The following is a 25,834-nucleotide window of genomic DNA, read 5'->3' as shown; positions in this document are numbered from 1 at the left end:
CATCACAGGAAATGCATTTCTTTTTGGATTTCTCTTTAGTATACAGCCCCTAAAAAGTTCTGGAAGGATTAAGATTTTTTAATAGAAGTGATTTACAAATCTGTTTAACTTTCTGGCACCAGTTGATTTAAAAAAAAAGTTTTCCACGGTAGTGCAACTTTAACCCCTTAAGGACCCTTGACGTACGCGTACGCCATGACACCCTGGTACTTAAGGACCCATGACGTACGCGTACATCATCGAGAATTCCGGTCCCCGCTGGGCGGGGATCGGACCGGGATGCCTGCTGAAATCATTCAGGAGGCATCCCATGCAAACGCCCAGGGGGGTCATTAGACCCCCCCATGTCGGTGATCGCGGCAAATCGCAAGTGAATTCACACTTGCGATTTGCGCGATTCCAGGTCATTACGGGTCTATGGTCACTACGGGAATATAAGGGGGATCACGGTTGTCTAAGACACCCACGATCCCCCTGAAGGGATAGGAGTGAGGTGGCAGGGGTGCCAACCCTCCTATCCCTGCTATTGGTGGTCTAGATGCGACCACCAATAGCAGATCGGGGGCGGGGGGGTTAACTTTTGTTTTCCCCGTCCTGCCCACCCACAATAGGCGGGGCAGGACGGGGGAAACGACGGGGACTGGTGCCGAAGATCCACTTACCCATCCGGGCGGGCGTCGGAGGCAGCGGGCGACGGAGATCGGCGGGCGGTGATGACGTGCGGCTGGATCCGACGGAAGTCGGTGAGTTGCCTAGCAACATCTGGAGGGTACAGTTTGAGACCATTATACAGTGGTCTCTAACTGTAGCCCTCCAGATGTTGCAAAACTACAACTCCCAGCATGCCCAGACAGCTGTTTGGGCATGCTGGAATATGTAGTTTTGCAACAGCTGTAGGGCTACAGTTAGAGACCACTATACAGTGATCTCTAAACTGTATTCCTCCAGATCTTGCAAAACTACAACTCCTAGCATGCCCAAATGGCTGTTTGCTGTCTGGGCATGCTGGGATTTTTAGTTTTGCAACAGCTGGAGGACCACAGTTTGGAGATCACTTTGCAGTGTTCTCTAAAACTATAGCCCTCCAGATGTTGCAAAACTGCAAATCCCAGAATGCCCAAACAGCTGTCTCGGCATGCTGGGAGTTGTAGTTGTGTACCTCCAGCTATTGCATAACTACATCTCCCAGCATGCCCTTTGGCGATCAGTACATGCTGGGAGTTGTAGTTTTGCAACAGCTGGAGGCACACTGGTTGGAAAATACTGAGTTAGGTAACAGAACCTAACTGAAGGTTTTCCAACCAGTGTGCCTCCAGCTGTTGCAAAAGTACAACTCCCAGCATGCACAGTCTGTCAGTACATGCTGGGAGTTGTAGTTTTGAAACAGCTGGAGGTTTGCCCCCCCAGGTGAACGTACAGGGTACATTCACACGGGCAGGTTTACAGTAAGTTTCCGGCTTCAAGTTTGGGCTGCGGCAAATTTTTTGCCGCAGCGCAAACTCCTAGCGGGAAACTCACCGTAACACGCCAGTGCGAATGTACCCTAAAAACACTACACTACACTAACACATAATAAAGAGTAAAACACTACATAAACACCCCCGTACACTGTCCCCCCCAATAAAAATTAAAAACGTATTGTATGGCAGTGTTTCCAAAACGAAGCCTCCAGCTGTTGCAAAACAACAATTCCCAGCATTTCTGGACAGCCACTGGGTGTCCAGGCATGCTGGGAATTTAGCAACAGCTGGAGGCACCCTGTATGGGAATCACTGGCGTAGAATACCCCTATGTCCACCCCTATGCAATCCCTAATTTAGTCCTCAAATGCGCTTGGCGCTCTCTCACTTCGGAGCCCTGTCGTATTTCAAGGGCCACATATGGGGTATTTCCGTACTCGGGAGAAATTGCACTACAAATTTTGGGGGCCTTTTTCTCCTTTGAAAAGGAAAAGTTGGGGGCTACACCAGCTTGTTAGTGTAAAAAAATAAAAACATTTACACTAACATGCTGGTGTTGCCCCATACTTTTTATTTTAACAAGCAGTAAAAGGAAAAAAAGACCCCCAAAATTTGTAACGCAATTTCTCCTGAATACGGAAATACCCCATATGTGGGCGTAAAAGGCTCAGGAGTGAGTGTGCACCATGTACATTTGAGGCCTAAATTGGTGATTTGCACAGGGGTGGCTGATTTTACAGCGGTTCTGACATAAACGCAAAAAAATAAATACCCACATGTGACCCCATTTTGGAAACTACACCCCTCATGTAATGTAATAAGGGGTACAGTGAGCATTTAAGCCCTACAGGTGTCTGACAGATTTTTGGAACAGTGGTCTGTGAAAATGAAAAATTTAATTTCCATACTCATAAGAGATGGGGTTACAAATTTTGGGGGGCATTTTGTCCTATTATCCCTAGCAAAAAAATTTAATTTGAGGGAAAACTAGCATTTTTGTGAAAAAAAATAAAATAAAATCATTTACACATCCAACTTAAACGAAAAGTCGTCAAACACCTGTGGGGTGTTAAGGCTCACTGGACCCCTTGTTACGTGCCTTGATAGGTGTAATTTCCAAAATAGTATGCCATGTGTTTTTTTTTTTTTTTTGTTTTTTTTTGCTGTTCTGGCACCATAGGAGCTTCCTAAATGTGACATGCCCCCCAAAAAACATTTCAGAAAAACTCACTCCAAAATCCCACTGTCACTCCTTCCCTTCTGAGCCCTCTACTGCGCCCGCCGAACACTTGAAATACATATATGAGGTATTTTCTTACTCGAGATAAATTGGGTTACACATTTTAGGAAGATTTCTCTCCTTTTACCCCTTGTAAAAATTCAATAATTGGGTCTACAAGAACATGCCAGTGTAAAAAATGAAGATTTTGAATCTTCTCCATCAATTTGCTGCTATTCCTGTGAAACACCTAAAGGGTTAACAAACCTTTTGAATGTCATTTTGAATACTTTGAGGGGTGCAGTTTTTATAATGGGGCCATTTGTGGGGTATTTCTAATATGAAGGCCCTTCAAATCCACTTCAAAACAGAACTGGTCCCTTAAAAATTTTGATTTTGAAAATTTTGTGAAAAATTGGAAATTTGCTGCTATACTTTGAAGCCCTCTGATGTCTTCCAAAAGTAAAAACATGTCAACTTTATGATGGAAACATAAAGTAGACATATTGTATATGTGAATCAATATATAATTTATTTGGAATATTCACGAAAAATATGTCACGAAAAAACAATCTCGGAATCAGAATGAAAGGTAAAAGCATCCCAGAGTTATTAATGTTTAAAGTGACAGTGGTCAGATGTGCAAAAAATGACCATGTCCTACATTGAAAATTGGCTGGGTCCTTAAGGGGTTAAACACAATCTTTCAGCAGTCTTTTTGCTACAAGGAGCTGCAGACCCCATTGGATAGCTGTTATAAAAGCAAACTACCTTTCTTGGAACTGATCGTGGCTTTTTTATTTCTCAACTAAGAAGTAAAGAAGTGGGACAAATATAAAATAAATAGCCTGTTTCTAGCTAGGGAAACCATAGCATTTTGTTGGATAAATGACACCTAGAATGTAGTACATGAGAACAGTACATGAAAACTGCGGTTGCCCTAAGAATTTTTTTTTATTTTTTATTCCTGGACACTAACAGCATGTCACTTTATGAGTTCCGTCCTATTTAGATGCATACTCTTCTACTAAAATCACTGTAGTTCATACTGAAGTTACTTTACTGGTTAAAATACCTATAAAAGCATTAGTAAAATGCGAGAGGTCAGCTCCTGCGTTTCACATTGTTACTGTGAGTTCTGTTAATGAGCTGAGCCACAGGGTATCTGAGAGTCCCTACTCAGTCAGTCCTTTCATCTTCTTGCCAGGGATAACTTGTTAATAAAGGAAATTCTAACAGGCAGAAGGAAAGGTAACAACATCTGGCAGGATGGGAGGACCCATCTCTTACATTGCAAATACATAAAGGAAGAGTACGTTTTGACCCAGCCAAGCCCTTCACCCTGGTGCATACCCAATAACATTCATCACTTAACCAAGCCTTGGAAAACAGTTGAACATGCACCAAAGCTAATATGGACTAGAATGTGTAAGGTAGAAACGAGATTTTACCTATTGGATTGTTTGCCTCAAAAAACATAGCCAATAAATGTTGTTTAATCATGATAAAAATGTCAAACTATCAGTCTATAGCTAGATTCTATGATGAGACAGAGCAGCGGAGCATAGCGGCAGAGGTTTTAGTCTGTTGTAAGTAACTATGTGAAATTTTACAACAAAAGGTTACGATGATATGTAGGTAATATTGATATATGTATACCAAGTCCATCACAGGTGAGTGGTGCAATGGTTCACCACCATTGCAAACTATAATCAACTGACCTGGATAGTATGAGGCGAGCATGTACAACTGTACAAAAAGATTTAGATGAATTACTCACAACCACCACGTTCGGATCTTCTTGAAACTTTGCTTTTTATTCATATGTAATTTTCTTATCAAGATGCATGGGGTACGATGGTTTACATCCCAAGTGGGCAAGATGACAAATGCCTCAGCTCCAGCCTGCCGCACTACGTAACGGGGAACCACCCCTTAATCATGCGCGCATGATTAAGGGGTGGTTCCCCGCTACGTAGTGCGGCAGGCTGGAGCTGAGTTTCAAGAAGACCCGAATGTGGTGGTCGAGTGTAATTCATCTAAATCTTCTTGTACAGTTGTACATGCTCGCCGCATGCTATCCAGGTCAGTTGATTATAGTGTACAATGGGAAATTTTGTCAGAAATGAAAGCTTGCAAAACAATAAACAGATAAACAGATTGCATTTGCTGAGCTGAGCCTATGCCAGCTCAGCAAACATGAATATATGAATAAATAAGCAAGGGGGGAGTAGCCGACTCCGGGCTGGGAGGCAGGCAGAGCCCGCAATGACTCATGGGAAGTGTGAGTCACCGGGCTAACATGGCAGCGGAGCGCTGAGAATACAGGGTCGAGCGTCATCAAACACAGGAGTACTACAGAGCTTCCGGTCGGCGGCAGAGAGCTGAAAAACACCGGGATCCATTCAATATGCAAAGCGCAAGTATATTACTTAGTTATATAACTTTACTTAATGCATGCTTTGCCCATGAAATGATTTGCATCGGAGTACTCTTTTAATCCTTGTTCTAGGCACATCCTATCGGTTTGCCTTCCGGTTCTGGAAAGCACTCTGCAAGTTATAAGATATTGAAGAATTTCAAGAGTGGAAAAAATTATGCACAAAGTTTGCACATTTTTAGTGCAGAAATGAGACTTGCACATAAAATTGTGCAATATTGCTGCTCAATTGCTGCTGGCATGGGGAATGATAAATTCCCTGTCTGGCCAAATCTATTCCCTTGTGCCAAGTTTGCTATAATGGTTACATGGGAGGGTATACCCAGGCTTTACACTTAGTGTAATGTCATTGACTGAAAAAATATTGGTTTTGAGGAGAGGTCATGCTTTTCTTATTCAAAAATTTTAATAAAAACATTTTCACCAGTCTAGGAGCCTGTCCACACTGTGGACATTCTGCTGCAAAATTCAGCTTGTAGCATAGTACCACTATTTTCAATGGGACTCTGCCTCTCTGTGCACACGCCGTGCTATCCTGCTGCCGATAATATCGGCGGTGTTTGCTGTTAGTGAACATTAAGCCTACTGAATGTCCGCAGTGTGAACAAGCCCTAAGAGGAGGAAGCATAAGGGTTAGAAAAAAAAAAGAATCCTTTTATTACCTACATTGCTCCCCTGTTGCCTCCTGTATCGCTGTCCCGGCTACAGTCCTCTTCTTGGTTCTGGTGCCCGACACCTAGCAGTGCAGCTTAGCTTATTGCTGGCTGCATTGGTGTCCCCCCCCTCATTGGCCATTGATTGGCAACATGACATATTGGTCCCGGGCCCTACTGGTCAGCGCTGTAATGTAATAGCTTATTGCAAAGTTAAAGGGGTTATCTGGCACCATTCACTGTTCTCTGATGCACCATTCTCCTCTGCCCTCTGCTCTATTTTCTCTCTGCTCCTTCATCCTGCACACCTTATTAAAGGGTTACTCCGGCGCTTAGACATCTTATCCCCTATCCAAAGGATAGGGGATAAGATGCCTGATCGCGGGTGTCCCGCCGCTGGGGACCCCTTGATCTTGCACGCCGCACCCCATTTATAATCAGTCCCCGGAGCGTGTTCGCTCCGGGTCTGATTACTGTCGATCACGGGGGGTTGTGATGTCAAAGCTCTGCCCCGTGTGACGTCACGCTCCGCCCCCCTCCCACAGGCTTGCATTGCGTGATCGACAGTAATCAGACCCGGAGCAAACACACTCCAGGGACTGATTATAAAGGGGGTGCGGCGTGCGGCGGGACCCCCGCGATCAGGCATCTTATCCCCTATCCTTTGGATAGGGGATAAGATGTCTGAGCGCCGGAGTACCCCTTTAAGGGTCTACTCACACGTACAGTATTCTTTGCAGATTTGATGTGCAGGATTTCAAGCTGTGTTCAGTTTACATTGAACTCTGCAGAAGAAAATCCTTTGCGTCAAATCTGCACAGAATACTGTACATGTGAATAGACCATAAAACTACATTTCCTAGCAGTTCTCACTGCAAGCCCATTAGAAAGGGGGTGTGGCTTGCCAGTATGATGGCAGAAGGGGACAAGGCTTTGCCGAGCTATAATAAAGAGGTGGAATGGCTTGGTTGGCTGATGTTAGAAAGGGGTCGTGGCTTGGCGGCATGACATTAAAAGGGGTGTGGCTTACAAGACAAGGAGGCTGTAAGCCAGGACAAGGTGTCACATGATCTCTCGCTGTTTAGGGTGGGGGAAGGTATAGGAGATGAAGTGGACAGAGGATGGCAGGTTCTTCTGCACGTCTTGCCTGTCTCACCATATTCCAGCAGAAAAAATGGCCCACTACAGGTTATGGGGGAGATTTATCAAAACTCGTCCAGAGGAAAAGTTGCTGAGTTGCCCATAGAAACCAATCAGATCCTTCTTTCATTTTGCAGAGGCCTTTTAAAAAAAATTAAAGAAGCGATCTGATTGATTGCTATGGGCAACTCAGCAACTTTTCCTCTGGACAGGTTTTGATAAATCTCCCCCTGTATATTACAATACAGTTGGTCTGGCAATGAGGGGACAAAATAGGAATCATTTTTTTCTATCCGGAGTAGCACTTTAATACACGTATGTATATGCCATTATTTGTTACTTATACAGGGTTATAATTGCTAAAAATTACACTGAATAGAATGCAGTTTATCTGCCCGATCATGTTCCTGAAGACAAACTGCATTCTTTCCAGAATCCTCTGAGCCAGTTACAGCAATCGAAAAGCAAGTGTACCACTTTAACACCCTACTCCTGAGTAGACTATAGTAAGGGCAGGAAGGACAACCAGGAGCAGTGCTTGCAGAGAGGTTCATACCCATTGGAAAACTGAGAACTGCAAAGAGGTGGAACTGAACGGAGTTCAAAATCTTAAAAAATAACATGACAGCACAAATTTGTGGATCTAGGAGATCAGGGCACTCATCGTTTTTTGTTAAACATCCAGGTACATTTTAAGCATCCAATTACTTAAACATGTCTTATAATAATGTGTTAACAAACTCTAAATAGTGATATATATTACTAAGTTAGAAAAAAGCATGTTTTACATAATCTTTGCACCCATAAAAAAGGTTTGACCTGTAAATAGAGGCTTGAGTAATGTACCATCTGGCTGAGCCAGGTATATAGCACGCACCATGGGGTTGCATTGTTCTTTCTCCAAAAGCTTTATTTTCAGCTGATGCAAGCCTTGATGTTTATCCACACCTCCGCTACAAGCATAACACTTTCCATGCTGTTCTGCCAACCTCTCCTGCTGCGATCTCCAGAGAGGAAAGAAATATGCACCATTATTATTAGGAAAACATAAGTGCCTCCCTGTGTTGCCTTATAATGATCGCTCTGTTCTCTGCAATATTAATAATACTTAAACAATTACAACATTCTGGAAGGATATAACAGATTGTTTTCACTGAACTCAGTGAGTAGTGTTATGATGCATTTTTATTAGTATAATTGCACAGCAGATGCCCTAGTTTTCAAAGCTTTAGGGCACGTTCCCACGTGCCGTGTTTTGCTGCGTATTTGCTTCTGCGTATTTTCTATCCCATTGAAGTTCAATGCAAAGGAAAATACACAGCAGCAAATACGCAGCAAAATACGGCACGTGGGAACGTGCCCTTAAACTGGATTGACATAGCTGGTGTTTTTATTTTTTATTTTGGCCATGCAATGTAAAAATATGAAACTTTTTTAATAGGCACTAAAAGGCTGGGCAGCACACTGCCTTTGTGTATTAACCTAGCCTTACGTTAGAAAAAGATCTTATATTATCATTTCACCTAACAGATGGCATAAAAAGAACACAAAATGGAAGTAGCTTATACCCACATTTTCGACCAATGGAAATAAATACATACGAATATGTTTAAATACTGGTATAAAATCATAGTTAGTGTTGCCTACATATGTTTTTTTTTCTTCTTACAGTTATTGTGTCTACTTCAGACTGAAACATGTGGGACCTGCCTGTTGGCTGCAAAACTGGGGCAGACAGTTAACACGAGAACAAGTTGTTTGTGTAGAGTGCCAGCCTGAGGCTGTAGGTACTAGCGGCCGATGCCATGGGGATGGTCATGCTGGCGCAAGGTAAGAGGTTAGTGGATGGATGCATGGAAAGATAACAAAGTCAACATAGTGATGCATACAGTGGTGATCCAAAATCCAGTTTTTTAATCTTATGGCATAAAATCCAATGTGACTTGCTTTCCTCTGTAAGCCAACCTTTTACTGCTAGTACAGTTATGGCCAAAAGTTTTGAGACTGAATCAGAGTTTTGAGTTTGCTGCTTCATTGTTTTTAAATCTCTTAGTCAGATGTTTCTATGGTATACTGAATTACAATTATAAGTGTTTCATAAATTTTTTAATGTTTATTGACAAATTAATCAAGTTTATGCAAAGACCTAGTGTTGACCCTTCTTTTTGAAGACATCTGCAACTCCTCTTGGCATGCTGGATATCAGCTTCTGGGCCACATCTTAACTGATAGCAGCCTAATCTTGCCTAATTAGTGCTTGGAGTTGATCACAATTTCTGTGGTTTTTTTTTTGTCTTCTTTTTTGAGGATTATCTACAGGTTCTTTGAGATTGAGATATTGAGATATGGGGAGTTTTCCAGCCATGGACCCAAAATGTGAATGTGTTTTTCATCAAACATTGAAATCACAGGCAGAAATTCCCCTTACTAAAATGTATAGTATAGTGAATGGGTTTCTGTTCACAAATTCACACTTCGGAATTTGTGAAGCGGAATTTGTGAACGGAAAATCCGCTTAAAATTTTCCACCTGAAAAATGGCGTTGCTCATTCTTCAGGTGGAAATACTCACGGAACACATTGCAGTCTATTGGAGACTGCAGTGTCCGCGCAGTCCTAACGCCGACAGATTCAGTCAGCGCTGGCCGCACTCGGAATCTTCGGACGGAAATGTTCTGCCCTTAGATTGCGCAGTGTGAACCTAGCCTTAGAGTCAAGGAGGCCGCTGATCGATGAAACGATCCCATGGCTCCCAAACTGAGAGAAATAGAGGTACCGTATCATTCAAAGAGGCAGTAAGAGATTCAAGGTAGCGGATCTCACACATACGAGCGACAAGTTCAGCCTCGGAGGGAGGCCCTCTTCCAGTACTTTGCAATAAGAGTTTTTGTTGCCAGAACTACATGCATGAATAATATAAATGGCTTTTTTGGCAGGGCACGATAGGAAAGATTGAGGAAGTAGGTTAGGGGATCAAGAGGGACAGAAACACCCGTTACCGCGCAAAACAAACTCTGTACCATTCCCCAGTAGTTCCCTATAAGAGGACGCGACCAAAAGATGTGGAAAACAGTACCTAGACCTACCCCACAGTGCCAACACTGGGGAGGAATGGCAGGATTCAGCTTATTCAATAGCTCAGGGGTGTGATACCATCCCATAAGCATAGGTTTCCTTGAGGCTGTGCAAATGGATGCCTTAGAGGCGCGTTCCCAAATCACCTGCCACTGGGGGAGAGTAATAGTAATCTGGTGGGCTTCCTCCCAGCAATGCATATAACGATGTGATGGGGCTTCACCACCCGGGGACATGAGAAGGACAGAATAGATATCAGAAAGAAGGTCCACTCCGACAGAGTCGCTCAAAACCCATGGGAAAGTACACAGTCAGGGCCCCTTGCCTAGAGGACATATAATGACGGAGCTGCTGGTAGTGGAGCCCCTCAGCCAAAGGGAGATGCCAGTGAGATACCAGTTGGTTAAAGGACATAAGAGTTCAGGAAAGGGGGTCGACCACATCAGCCCAACAGAAAAGTCCCCGAGAACCCCACTCCCGAAGTCCAATCCAAGGGAAAAGCAGGATGATAAAGAAAAAACTGGAGAGGGGAGAAAGAGGAGGAGAGGTTAAACTTCCTAGAGCAATATTCCCAGACATAACAAGAAAAAGACATCGGACCCAGGAGTGGACCCAGGGAGGCGTAGGGGGAAAAGAAACTCCAGAGTAGAGCATTTGTATGTACCGGAACTAACCATAGCTTCTCCAGCTCCATCCACCGGCTATAGGCATGATACGTAGACCATGCAGCTAAATGGCATAAATGGGCAGCCCAGTAGTATTTTCATAACATCAGGTACTCCCAGTCCCCCAGAGATCTACTAGCCAACATCACCGACATTGGAAGCCGATGTCTCTTACCATCCCAGATGAAATGAAAAATAGCAGATTGAAAAGAGCAAAGAACAGAAAGTGGAACTCTGATCAGGAGGGTCTCAAAATAGTAAAGCAATTTAGGTAAAATATTAATCTTGACCACCGCAATACGGCCCTAAAAAAAAAAGATATATTGGGACCGCTACTTCTCCATAAGAGCCCTCAAGTCGCGGAAGAGAGAGGGAAAATTAGAGGTCAAAAGGGAAGAGTAGGAGGGGGATAACAGTACTTCCAGGTATTTAATTGCAGAAGGTGACCATTTGAAAGAATCAATGGCTTGCAGAAGGGTAGAGAGAGGGAGATTCAGGGGCAGTGCTTCAGTTTTGGAGAGGTTCACTTTGTATCCAGAGACCACTCCATAAGAGTAAAGGACTCAGTACAGATTAGGGAGGGAAACCAAGGGGTAAGTAAGAGTAAGGAGGACATCATCTACAAATAAACAAATCTTAAACTCTCTATCATGAAGTGTAACACCTGAGATTTCCGGTTCCACCCGAATTACAGCTGCAAGAGGCTCAATACAAAGAGCAAAGATCAGAGGGGACAGCGGACAACCCTGTCTAGTTCAAGTAAAGAGGGGGAAAGTAGAGGAGGTAGCATGAGGAAGCTTAAGGGAAGCAGTAGGTGATGAGTAGAGACCATGCAGCACTGTGGGAAAGTTGCCCATAATCCCAAACTTCTGCAGGGTTGCAAAAAGAAAAGGCCAACCCAGTCTATCAAAGGCCTTTTCGGCATCTAAACTAAGAACCAGGGCCTGGTCAGATCTCCGATTTATCAAGTCCACAATGCCCACCACTCGTCTGGTATTATTACCTCCTTGGCGACAGGGAATAAATCCCAACTGATATTTATGCACAAGGGAGGGAAGGTAACAGGAAAGGCGTGTTGCCAGGACTTTGTAGAAAAGCTTCAGATCTGAGTTAAGAAGAGCAATGGGCCAATAGCTGGAACAATCGTGAGGATCCTTGCCCAGTTTAGGGCAAGGATCCCCCCCCCCACCAGAAAATAATTTGAAAAGAGGGACAAGCCTAGGAAGAAGAACAGAGGAGATGGTCTTATTGTATAAGTAGGTGAACCCATCCAGCCCGGGAGAGCGCCCCGCGGGGAGGGATTTAAGCACTTCAGACAGCTCCTCATGAGTAACAGGAGCGTTCAATGCATCACTATCGGACGCTGAGAGAGTCGGCAGGCTACATTGAGACAAATAGGAGTCCAACACCGCAGAGCGCCCATCCTGACCAGACGGGAGTTGAGCGGGAAGGAAGTAGAGCTTAGATTAGTAAATCAAGGAAAATATTAAAGATCTTGTCAGGGTGGTAGTGAAGTATCCCCGAGGGGCAGAGGGCGACTGAGCAACTGCACGGTCTCTTAAGCGCCGGGCCAACATAGTATGGGCTTTATTACCCTTTTGATAGAAATGCTGCTTAGCATAAAGCAGTTGACACTCTACTTTACGGAGATCCAAATCAGCCAATTGAGACCGAGCGGCAACCAGCCACCTCAGCACCAAAAGGAAGGGGGAAGACAGTAAGAGGCACTCAACACCAGCGATCTGCAACCGAAGCTCCCGGGAATGAGCCACAGCATCAAGTTTCCACAGAACCGTCATTATGGGTAAAAATATTCGGCAATGCACTGTTGAATCAAGTCCCGGGAGGGTGGAGATTTGAGTAGAGAATCATTGAGATGCCAATGACAACATCTGGGAAAGGAGGAGAAAGGAGAAAAAGAAAGCAGAACAGGACTACGATCTGACCAAGAGATATGGTCCAGAGAAGCACCCGAGAACATCTGCACCATGGGGAGGTTGCCAAAGAAGTAATCTATGTGATTATGGAGTTTGTGAGGGTGAGAAATGAAAGAAAAGGAACGATCAGTGGGATGAGTAATGCAACAAAGGTCATAGAGAGAATAGGCATGGACTAAGCGTTGGAAAAGTGAAGACAAGCGCAGTTGAGCAGAAGACGGAGGAGCAGCTCCTAGAAGCTTCCGCATAGAAGCCATGCAGATGGAGAGTACTTGTGAAGCAGTGTTAGAACCCTTCGGGAAAAGGGGATTTGAGATATGTTAGGTGCATAGAGGTAACAGAGGAGAAGCTGTCTACCCCCCAGGGAACCCTCAACTATCACAAAGCGTCCCATGGGATCCACATAGGTCGAGGAGACCTGAAATGGACATGAGTCAAGTATAGCCACCCCGGCGACCTTCCGATCAGAGGAGGCTACAAAGGACAGGGGGTATTAGTGGTGATGGAATTGGAAGAAGCCCGAATGGTCAAAGTGTGTCTCCTGAAGGTAAACAATACCAGCTCCCACTGTAGTAAGCACTGTTTCAATGGGGAGTTATGGCCTTTCACATTCAAAGAGACACACTTAGCCATGGAGAAGCTCTAAAGGAAGAGACAAAGCCAATGTGATGTACTACTCACTTAGACCACCAAAGAAGCTGCTCAGGATCAGAAAGAGCAGGATCAGCCAGAAGGGATCGTACAAGAACCCCTCGCATCCGGAGAACTTGGAAAAGAGAAAAGCAAGAAAAAAGGAAGAAGGACAAGAGAGACAGACATGTAGACCGGACAGAACACAAGAAAACAACAATGGAGAAAACAACAGAGACAGACAACAGATCCAAAAACAAACCAATGACCTACAGGTCAAAGCGGAGGCCAACAAACAAGGAGAGTACAGAGAAAACACACATTGGATACATTTCCCAGCCATTACCACAGCCTCAGAGGGGAAACAGAGGACTGCACCAAGGAACCGCCAGAACAAAGCAGTCCACCCCCCCCCCCCCGGAAGGCCATGCCCATGGAGCAAACTGCAAACAGGGGTGACTATATGAAGACAATATTGGAATGCAAAATGCAAACACAATATCAATAAAGAAATCCAGAGGGGAGAAACCAGACACTGCCACTCAGGCAATGGGAGAGAGTTGTCTGCAACAGATCACAATGGAGTCCTCAGGGCAGACCAGAATAAGAGCTCTGCTACCCCTGTGAAGCAGTCCTCTGCCCAGCAGAAGAATGTTTGGTATGGGCAGGTTGCCAGACAGGTGGCAGGGGAGGCAGTGGGGGAGAGAGGCCCCAGTCGACCAATTGAGGGACAGGCAAATCCAGGGCAGAACAAAAGACAGGGAGGTCAGAGAAAGAGCATAACACAGAAGAGTGTCTATCCTTGTGAGCCTGAAGGGAAAACGGAAAGGACCATAGGCACACCATCAAAGTCGAAGTTCCTCAGCGGCCTAGCCTTGTTCAGAATAGCTTCCTTCACTTGATAATCAGCAACACAACAGATGACGTCTCTAGAGGGACCATTGGAGGGTTTAGGGCAGAGAGCACAATCCAGTTTAACACGGTAAGACGGAGGTTCACCCAGAATCATATTAAATATCGCTTCCAACGTAACTTGGAGGTCTTCAGCTTGAGTCGCCTCGGGGTGACCACGAACCCTGATATTATCGTCCCCGGTTCACCAGGTCCTCCACGTGATCATGGAGGTCACTGAGAAAGTCTGACTGAGAAGCAATGGTGGACTTCATATGGGCAATGTAGGCCCTGGTGGTATAATCTTCCTCCTCTAATCCCTCGACCCTCTCAGAAACATGTTGGAGATCTTGATGGAGTGCAGAGATTTCGGCTTTGCATGTGTCTTTGACTTCAGATATAAGAGAGCAAAAGTCCTCTTTAGTAGGGATTTGTGAAAGGAGTTGACTCCAGTGGAGGTGAGGAGTCCCGGGTACCTGAACAATCCAACTATAAGTCAGGGATAACGTCCCACCGGGATGCAGCCACAGCAGGTGAGGGTGTCCCCGAGGTGGGCAGAGAGGCAGAGGGACTCTGCAGCGCAGAGGAGCGTGGGGCCCCTAAAGATAACTTGGTGGCAGCTATGGGCCTCTGGGGTTTAGGGAAGGCCACAGGAGGAGGACTCCTAGCACGGTCCCCAAGGGGGGAGATGGCAAGGGGGACAGGTACCGCAGTCCGATCTACGGGCACCATAGGGGGCAGCAGGGAGGCTTCCTGCACCCCAGCAGCAGCTGAGTCCATTACACCAGCTGGGACTCCTCCCAGTGAGAGCGTGTTCCCCCTAACCACAGCCGCCCAAGATGGAGATGGACAGTCCTGAGGGTGCAGGGACAGGGGGTCCCAGAAACACTAAGAGGGTAAGGAGTTCAGCTGGGCAGCCCCCTCCAGGGGCACAGGCAACGATGCACTCACCGGGAGGTCCGCAGGGCCAGCAGAGGAAGCTTGTGCGCAGGCAGAAAGCGGGGAGGCCGCAGGGCCCTCTGGGAGAAAGATGGCCTGTCGGGAAGATGGCGGCGGCTGTGCAGCAGGAGACCGGAGGTCCAACGTTGAGACCGCACGCAGCTGCGGAGGATCGCCCGGAGGTTCAGGAGCAGCTTCAGGCGCAGTGGCATATGTTTAAAATTGCTCTATTCTGAATGCCTATAACTTCATCATTTTTGTTTTATGGAGCTGTATACGTATTTTTTGCACCGTGATCTGTAGTTTTTATCTGTACAACTTTTGCATATATGAGACTTTTTGATTACTTTTTTGGGGGGGAGGTGATTGAAGTTTTATTTTTTTATCTGAAAATTTTACAAAAAATTGGGAGGGGCTTATTTCCTTTATTAAAGTCATAAGCATAGCACTGATCTGCTAAAAGGCAGACTAGAGAAGATCGCAGCAGATGGCCAGGAGCAGGTAAGTGAAGCTCCGGCGGCCATCTGGATTTATCTGACCCCCACAGTGCAATGGTCTGATGAATTTCCCTCCTGCCCCGCAGATACCTTAGATGCCGTAATCAGTATTGATCATTTGAAGTTACTCGCTGTAGCACCATACATTTATGCCCCGTGTTATTAAGGAGTTAAAATCCTTGGATGTATGTAATGTGTTATAAGTTTAAGTTCCTTGTGTCAAATACCTCTTTAGGGTCTATTCACACGTACAGTTCTGCACAGATTGTAAACTTCAGTAATCACATTTACCGCGGATGTTCAACAACATTGATTTGTTCTGATTTTTACAGAGTTAACATACAATATGCCTTTCTTCATTGATTCAGCATCATGTGATCAATTTAAAGTCATCTATTTTTCTGATGATTTTAGTATGACTAAGGGCACATACTAGCGCTTGCAACGCATCACTTTTCTATTCTGTATGTCATAGATTTTTAAATAGCAACTTTAAAGCCTTAAAGGGGTATTCCGGCCCTAAGACATCTTATCCCCTTTCCAAAGGATAGATGTGTGACGGCCGTCACGCCCCCTCCCATAGACTTGCATAGTGGGGGCGTGATGTCACACGGGGGCGGACCCGTGGTCGTAACATGGCAGATTCTGAGCTGGCAGAGCGGCATGCAGATCCCTGAGGTGGGTGCTGAATGCAAGATTGCGGGGGGTCCCCAGCAGCGGGACCCTGCGGTCAGACATCTTATTCCCTATCCAAAGGATAAGATGTCTTAGGGCTGGAGTACCAGTTTAACGATTTTAGCTGATTCCTGTAGTGGGGCAAAAAAGTATTTAGTCAGCCACCAATTGTGCAAGTTCTCCCACTTAAAAATATGAGAGAGGCCTGTTTCATCATAGGTATACCTCAATTATGAGACATAATGAGAAAAAAATCCATAAATCACTGTCTGATTTTTAAAGAATTTATTTGCAAATTATGGGGGGAAATAAGTATTTGGTCACCTTCAAACAAGCAAGATATCTGGCTCTCACAGACCTGTAACTTCTTAAAGATCTCCTCTGTCCTCCACTCTTTACCTGTATTAATGGCACCTGTTTGAACTTGTTATAAGTATAAAAGACACCTGTCCACAAACTCAAACAGTCACACTCCAAACTCCACTATGGCCAAGACCAAAGAGCTGTGAAAGGACACCAGAAACAAAATTGTAGGCCTGCACCAGGCTGGGAAGACTGAATCTGCAATAGCGACGCAGCTTGGTGTGAGGAAATCAACTGTGGGAGCAGTTATTAGAAAATGGAAGACATACAAGACCACTGATAATCTCCCTCGATCTGGGGCTCCACGCAAGATCTCACCCCGTGGTGTCAAAATGATCACAAGAACGGTGAGCAAAAATCCCAGAACCACACAGGGGGGCCTAGTGAATGAACTGCAAAGAGCTTGGACCAAAGTAACAAAGGCTACGCCGCCAAGGACTCAAATCATGCAGTGCCAGACGCGTCCCCCTGGTTAAGCCAGTACATATCCGGGCCTGTCTGAAGTTTGCTAGAGAGCATATGGATGATCCAGAAGAGTATTGGGAGAATGTCAAATGGTCAGATGAAACCAAAGTAGAACTTTTTGGTAAAAACTCAACTCTGTGTTTGGAGGAGAAAGAATGCTTAGTTGCATCCAAAGAATGCCATACCTACTGTGAAGCATGGGGGTGGAAACATCATGCTTTGGGACTATTTTTCTGCTAAGGGACAAGGACAGCAGATCCGTGTAAAGGAAAGAATGAATGGGGCCATGTATCATGAGATTTTGAGTGAAAACCTCCTTCTATCAGCAAGGGCATTGAAGATGAAACTTGGCTGGGTCTTTCAGCATGACAATTATCCCAAACACACCGCCCGGGCAACGAAGGAGTGGCTTTGTAAGAAGCATTTCATGGTCCTGGAGTGACCTAGCCAGTCTCCAGATCTCAACCCCATAGAAAACCTTTGGAGGGAGTTGAAAGTCTGTGTTGCCCAGCGACTTCCCCAAAACATCACTGCTCTAGAGGAGATCTGCAAGGAGGAATGGGCCAAACAGCCAGCAACAGTGTGTGAAAACCTTGTGAAGACTTACAGAAAACGTTTGACCTCTGTCATTGCCAACAAAGGGTATATAACAAAGCATTGAGATGAACTTTTGTTATTGACCAAATGTGAATTTATGGATTTTTTTTCTCATTATGCCTCTCATAGTTGAGGTATACCTATGATGAAAATTACAGGCCTCTCTTATCTTTTTAAGTGATAGAATTTGCACAATTGGTGGCTGACTAAATACTTTTTTGCCCCACTGTATGCTGGATTATTAACATTTTCTTGTACTTTCTAATGGAGGTTTTTTTTTATTTTTTTAAAACTATTTACAGATAACCTCCTCTTTCTTGTATTGCCCAGGTATTAGTGAGTTTAAATAGTACAACAATTAAAGATTTTCCTAATAATTATAACAACATAGATTTTATTAACAACAGGAGGTAAGTAATATAATGCATATCTTTCTCTTTACTGAACTCCCAGCAGCAAAAAAGGTTAAAGGTATAATGTAAGAGAAAAACTTAAACATGTATAGATAAGAACCACCAATCAAGTCAGAGCATTGTTCATAAAAGGTCTGTGAGTGATGAATACTTCCTTCTTTCTTGGTGTGACATCAAAAAGATAGGGAAAAAAACTAAGTCTTTAAAGTCCTAAATAGAACAGGGAAAGTAGAAACTCGGAATATTGTGGGGTGAAAAAACATGTTGACGAAGAATTCCAGGAGAAGGTTCCCGTAGATGGTAACTTGAAGGAGAAGGAACATCTGAGGAATGCATGAGGTCGACATCAGGTGAGTAACTTCAGAAGGCTGAAAAACAGAGAATATATGTATAGTAAAAGGGATGGGAACATAGGGAGGGATATTACTCGCCTCCTGTTAATAAAATCTATATTTTCCGTTATAATTATTAGGAAAATCTTTAATTTAATTTCTGACAGGAGGCTCATAATATAATGCAAGTTTAAAGCTATAAAATCCTAAATGATAAAAACTATAAGATTGACAGAGACATGAGACTCTGGTCTAAAGTAAAAGGATTTAAATGTCGATTCTGATGACCAATAAGCTGCTTTACGCACATCAGAAAGATTGCTTCCTGTTTGAACAGTTTTAGTAGACATAGCCCCTCTTATGGCCCCCAAATTGGGAAATATCAATACCTGCAAGAGACATAGACTGTATAACCCATCTGGCTAGAGTAGGAGAAGATACTGGAAGATGGTGTTTGCAGTAAGAGATGAGGAGTTGGAAAGAGCTAGAAGACCTAAGAGACATAGTCTTGAATTCAAAGGATTTTAAGTATCTAACAACACATAATTTGGGATGTTGTTAAAAGGCCGGATAGAAGACAGAGTGGAGATTAGTCTTAGTTCGGCGAGAAATGGTAAAGTGCACTCCTTGAGTAGAAAAGGATGTATGAGAGATGTTTAGTACTCTAACATCTGATACACTCTTAAAGGGATACTCCACCCCTAGACATCTTATCCCCTATCCAAAGGATAGGGGATAAGATGTCTGATGTCTTTGGATAAGATGTCTAAGTGCCGGAGTACCCCTTTAATGGATATTAAACAGAAAAGGACTGTTAATTTATAAGATAGAAATTTTAAAGATAAGAAATCGTTATCTTCCCAAGAAAAGAAAAGATTGAGAAGGGATACATCCCAAGTTGATCAATACTTAGGGAGAGGGTGTCTTCTAAAGCAAATACCTTTAAAGAGTCTACAAACAAGTGGATGTTTACTAATTGGAACTGAATTGACAAGATCATGTTCAGATGAAATAGCTGATCTTTACAAATTAATGGTCCTATAAGCTTTACTGGAATCAAAAGCCTCCGATAAATGAGAAAGCCGCAGGTGCGGCGAAACATGTAGAGGCAGCAATAGAGTTTGTATTTTAAGCGATAACAGAATGATCTTTCCTTCTACTGGCCACTGCAAGGCCATATGATTTATCTTTGGAGACTGCTCTCCTGTAATTAGTTGCACTTATACAAGATCATCTGGTTATCAGTTTTAATCAATTTTTTTGTTGGGATTACATATTTTACAATTAAAGTAAAAGTTACGTTTTAGGGGTAGCTTCATAAGGGGTTTCAAAACCCGGGCTTAGGCCCAGGGGTTTAGTTATAGTCAGACTTGGGATGGCCACCAAGGGGCTATCCATACCAAGGTCGCTCGTTGGTTCACAGTTTGTGAAAGAACTCTCGGTATCATTGCGAAAGGAGGGAATGCGTAAAGGGTCTTTGATGGCCATATCTGAAGAAACGCATCCACTCTTATAGTGCTTCCGGATCTGGGCGCCAATTGAAGAAGAGTGGAATTTGGCAATTTAAAGGGGATGCCAAAAGATCCATGCATATTGGACCCACAGTAGGAGTTGAACGAAGAGAAAATTGAAGGATCTAGCATCCAATTGCTGTGGTCTTATAGGAACCGGGAGTTCCAATCTGCCACATTGTTGGAGAAGCCAGGCAAGTATTCTGCCTTTAGGACAATATTTTTGTCAAAACAGAAATTCCAGATATTCTGAGTGATATCTGATAAGGTTTTTTTCAGTTGTACCTCCAAATTTGTTGATGTATTGGACCGCAGAAATGTTGTCCATACGAAGTAAAATGCAGCAATGTGATCTGAATTTTGCAAAGCTCTTGATGGTGAAGAAACCTGCTAATAATTGTCTTCATATCAATTGTCTGGAACTCTCTTCTTTTGACCATTTGTTGCCTGTGGAAAGATGACCACAGTGGGCGCCCCAGCCTAGAAGGCTGGCATTGAATTCTAGAATTAGATCCAGGTTGCAGTTGAAAATGGTCTTGCCATTCCAAAGTTGAACATGATGGAGCCACCATAATAATTTTTCTCTGGCTTCTGCGGAAAGAGGAACATTGTCTGAGTATGACATACCTTCCCTGAGGTGTTGTATTTTGGGGGCGCTGAAGAGCCCTGTATTGTAGAGGGACAAGAAAATAGCCTGTATGGAAGCAGACAAAAGACCCACCATGTGTGCAATGGTCCTCAGGGATCTAAATTGTTTGTTTAGAATAATGCGGATCTCCTTCAGAATTAGTTGTAGTTTTTTGAGAGGAAGGCTCAGTGTAGTTAACTGTGTGTCTATTGAGAAATCCAAAAATTCGACTATCCTCGAGGGGGGGTGGGGTGGACAATACAGATTTCTTTAGGTTGATTGAAAATCCTAGACAGGTAAGAAGGGATAATGTCCATTGGAGGTGACAATGAAGAAGGGTTTTCGATTGAGCCATGATGAGGATGTTGTCTAGGTATATGATAAGAACACCTCGACTTCTTAAAAGGGATACAACTGGTTTCAGCAGTTTGGTGAAACATCACGGGGCTGAAGAGAGTCCGAAGGGGAGGCAAGTCAATTGCCATTTCCGGTTCCTCCATAGAAATTGGAGGTATGGTTGAAGAGAAGGATGAATGGTGACAGTGAGGTAGGCGTCTTTCAGGTCTACCTTTACAAGCCAATCATTTTGAATTAAGTGGTCCCTGAGGAGGTGGATACCTTCCATCTTGAAATTATAGTAGACTACAAAGTAGTTGAGGTATCGTAGATTGATCACAGGTCTGTGACCACCGTCTTTTTTCTTCACTAAGAAGAGGTTTCTGAGAAAACCCGGAGTGTGGTAAGGGACCTGAATAATGGCATGTTTCGAAGAGAGGTCTTCTATCTCCAGATCTATCAGCCTCTCGTCGAGAGATGAAAAATGAATCAGAAGAGGGGAGAAATAAACTCTATCATGTAACCGGAGACGGTGTTGAGAATCCAAGAGTCTAAAGTTATGGATGCCCAAGCTTAACAAAAATATGAGTCTTCCGCAGAGCAGAAGAAGGGAAGAAGGTAGAGGAGAGAAACTTACCTGTAAATGGTCTGGATCTTGGATATCCTCGAGCTCCCCTGGACCTCCAGGGTCTAGATCTAGTGGGAAAAAATGGTGCTTGTTGATATGAGGGGGGCACCATATTGAGGTCTTTCTTGAGTGAAGGAGCCTCTCGAATAGCCTCTGGATGAAGAAGAGTGGCTGGGAAATCATCTCCGTCCTTTCCTAGCCTGCCCAAAAACCTATTATGGAAAAACTTTACGGAGTGATGTTTGAGCCCTGTCCAGGGAAGTAAAGATTCCCACAAATTTTCCAATTTCTTTCAGGAAGGTATCACCAAAAAGAAGGCACTCAGTAGAGGGTTCAAATTCCACAGTAGCGAGGTTGGCTAATTGCAGGTCTAGCTTCCTTAAGATAGTTCTTCACCTTTACAAACAGCACGCTGAGCCCAGCCACGTAATATGGAAGCATCAATGGGTTGCCCAGAGGAAATTGCTTATCCAGGAGTAGGTCCAATAGTTTAAACTGGACGCTTTTAAGGGAGCGATCCAAACCCTTCTTGGGATTTTTACCCGTCTTTAATATGTATTTAATAAGAATTGGGTCCAATTCGGGGGTGAGTAGTGCCTTACCCGGAAGGTTTGGTCTCGGACATTCTGAACAGAGTTTATTCCGTGAGGACCTGTCAATGGCTTTTTTTTATTCTGGAGGTAAGGTATTTAAAAATTTGCAGATGAGGTACCCATTTGGAGGATCTAGGGTGGGTAATTTGGTCTGGATCAAAAAAGGGCGTACCCTGACTGTCCAGAATAACAGATCCTGCATTATCAGTGAAAATGTGTTCAGTAGGGGTGTCAGATATCTCACCTCGTCAAAATCATCATCAGACAAAGTATTGTCAGAAATATCGGTTCTTCCTATCGGATAGAGGGTCTGGTCTTCCTATCGGATAGAGGGTTCTTCCTGTCGGATAGAGGGTCTGGTCTGCATCTGTAAAGCAGATGATTCTAAGCCACTAGACTTATGTGGTGTTCCATAAATGTCTTGACCTACCCTGTCATGAGAGGATTTTACTCAGAGGGTTTTCTGGTCGTCATTTCAGAAGCGCTATTTTTTTGCGTATTTACTGGAGCATTTAAGTCCTTTGTCCAGATGGGTGGGAGACTTTTCCGCTGACCAAAACTGGTCAGAAGGAGTAGAAATGTCAGTGGGTTTATATAGTAATAGACCCTTGAAATGGATTCATTTAATGAAGATAGTGCAGATTTCCTAGCATTATGGACAGACTTAGAAACAGATTTGTCCACCATGGACTGTATCTGTTCAGGGTCCGTTAAATCATATTCAGCAGATTCAGTAGGATTACTATTCAGAGGGAGATTTTTAATATTTTCCATAGTGAATTATATGCCAGTAGGATATATGAATCAAATATAAAGAACTGTAATATACGAAGGACAGTACCGAAACCTACGTTGGGGTTGCGTCACTCCGGCTTCACTTTTTTTTGCACTTTTTTTTATTGTTCCACTATTGGGTTTATACTTTATGCTTGTATTCACATATAATGGAGGCTATTGCCCACTTACTCTGTATGCAATGCATAGTTTCACCCTTCATTTGCACATAGTGTATTATGTTTACATGTGGTAACAGGCAGTGACGCCCTTTTTCTTTCCCTGTGTGTTTTTTAGGTTTCACTTTGTTTTTAATGGAATATAATAAAATTCTATTTTAACCTCAGTAAATGACTACATAGTATGTGGTTATACATATATAAGTATATAATAGCCAATTCATTATAGTGACAGGAAAATTGTATCAGTTATAAGAGTATAATGAGTGACAACAATAGTCACTGACTAAAAAGCTGGTGGTAAAAGAAGTGAGCTCAAGCCTGAATGTGAGAAATGACCGGAGAGTAAAGGGAAGCTGTCTCTGAACCTGAGGAGAAAACCTCTATGACTAGCGTGAGCGCTGTGACTATCGTGCTCAGCCACGGACTGTGAGGAAGGAGAAATCTCTCGATAGACGGAAGTACAGAGCGCAACAAGCACTATGATAAAGAGTAAAAATAATAGAAGAAAGCTGCGCACGGCAGAGAGGTAGCGGCGGAGGGGAAAAGGAGAAAAAGAGAAGGTAAACTGGAAGAAAGAACTGTGTGAAAACAAGGGAAGGGGTCAGGGGGGATTTGATATAAGGTAATAGTGTGTATAGGAAAGTGAGAGGGATTATGCGAATTACAATAGAATGGAATACTGATGGATATATATATATATATATATATAACACAAGGGGGACAATAGGTTATATATGAATAATGAAATACAAACTACATAATACAATAATGTAAAACAGTCTGTGAGGAGAGTTAACAATACGTATCTTTGTCCTGCAGGGAGCAGCGAGAAAGAAGGAAGTATCCATCACTCACAGATTTTTATGAACTATGACTTGATTGGTGGTTCTTATCTATACATGTTTGGTTGTACCTTAAATTCATTGGGCATCACATGACATGACACACTGGGGCAAATTAAGGGTTTTGATCTTTTACTTTGTGGGTGTACTTAATAATGGTGAAATGAACCACAGCCATGCATTACAAATCTTTCTTGTAACTATTCTAGGACATTCTGGACCGCAGCCACCCTTCCAGGATGCCAGGGCTCTTGGATTCAAGAAGACCTCAGAGAAGACTGCGCATGCCAGTTGCTCTCCTACCTTTTTGTGTGATGATGAGCATTGCATTTATTGGATGTAGGATAGCAGTTACATACATTGCTGTCCCCACAAAGCCAAATAGTTTACCTCTCAGATATCTACCTCTTCCACCTGATTCTTGGTGGAACTTTTATTTTATTTTTTTTAAAGGATACTACTACTCTGTAATTTTTTGAGTACATTTTACTTACTAAAGATGACTATGATTTTGTCTACTCTCTGCAACTTTGCATTTTTAGATTTTATTTATAGACAGTGTGCAACAAATGCTGCATTTGTCCACCAAAGAAACCTCATATTTGCTGGCTTATCACAAATATTTCAGTGTCAGTTTTAGGTGTTAAAGTTGAAAGGAAGAACATTATGAGTAGCATTCTTACAGAAGGTATATCCATAAATGTAGTTATAGCCATATAATATGTCCTATATTTGAAAGTGTTATTCTAACTTATCTAGATATCTTCCTCTTAAGTAGTAGAAATTTAAATTACCGCATACTGGAACCATGCACATGCCTGCTGTAAAGCTCCAAGAGTAAAATTGCCATAATGTTTTAGAATTTAAGGGATTTCCCCACCCTAAATAATCAGGGATTATCTGAATAGGATTGTCCATTAATTCCCAGAGCAGATCTAGATTCCCAGAAAATAGCAAAGGGGACATGGCTTTTTTTGTTCAAGACATTTACAGCTATCCAAGCAGCTGGACCCTTTTCACCAAATGACAGAAATATATACAACAGGCTTCAGTCAGCTGCATGATGGCATACATTAATACCTGGTAAACAAATCTGTACTTCAGCATCTGATGGAGCATCATTTTTCTATTAAAGTGCTGCAGGTAAATCAGAGGCCTGCAGCACTTGTATTCTCTGGCCTAAATAGAAAACACACACAAGCCAAGACAATCGTGCACATTATGCCAGTCCCATTAGCAAAAGGGCAGAATCGGTACAAGTGCCTGAAGATGGCATCAGAACTGCAGTAAAGAGTATACGTATCAGTGTGCAGTACATTTTTTTTTTATGTTGAAGCGTACACCATAGATTGGCACAGGCTATAGAAAAAAAACAAGCAAACCAATGACCAAACCAGAACTACTGGTACTATGTGGCATAATAGCCTGGAATCACAGACAGCAAAACTCACACTGGCACAATATTACCCTTTGACCTGGGCCCCCCACTGGTATAATAATAGCATTTAGCCAGGAACACTGATTGGCACTGACAACTTAGTGCCTTTAATGTCAGCCAGGAATCCCTTCTGGCACTGGTTTTATTGCATTATAAGTTGGATTATGTTCCTTAGGGTTTTATACCTTGAGCTTTGACAATTTTATTTATGTCTGAAGGTTTTTTTTTTTAGAGAGCAATCTGGAGAGCAGAATATTCTTTCTGTGCTGCTGCAAGGACAATGTGGAAGGACAGTTATTTTTCCCTTTTTTTCTTTTTAGCATAGCAGATTGTAAAGATTTACTTACATATAACTTAGACCCCATTAAAGCAGGCCCTAAGATGCACCTGTATTGTGCTTGGCAGTAATCAACCTTAAAACGGGTTGACCCCCTCAATTGTAATCTATATAATTAAATAGTGCTTGCTCAGACAACAGTTTTAACCAATACTTTCAATTTTTTTCTATTGCC

General features: G+C 43.2%; 1 protein-coding gene across 3 annotated transcripts in view; it reads left to right on the top strand.

The window, feature by feature from the left end:
* LOC130282888 (somatomedin-B and thrombospondin type-1 domain-containing protein-like) overlaps positions 1-25,834 on the top strand; it is a 73,665-nt gene extending 47,831 nt beyond the window's left edge. For 2 of the 3 annotated variants that reach the window (XM_056531825.1, XM_056531834.1), the window contains exons 4-5: positions 8,584-8,742; positions 24,094-25,834. In XM_056531825.1, coding sequence (XP_056387800.1) covers positions 8,584-8,742; positions 24,094-24,199 — 265 coding nt within the window. In that variant the 3' untranslated portion in view covers positions 24,200-25,834. Of the gene's footprint in view, positions 1-8,583; positions 8,750-24,093 lie in introns of all 3 variants that reach the window. The other variant, XM_056531843.1, reaches the window with a different exon arrangement.

Source organism: Hyla sarda, chromosome 1, assembly GCF_029499605.1.
Source record: "Hyla sarda isolate aHylSar1 chromosome 1, aHylSar1.hap1, whole genome shotgun sequence".
NCBI classification, from domain to species: Eukaryota; Metazoa; Chordata; class Amphibia; order Anura; family Hylidae; genus Hyla; species Hyla sarda.
The sequence above is the reverse complement of the archived record's forward strand: the minus strand, read 5'-3'. Positions and strand labels throughout refer to the sequence as shown.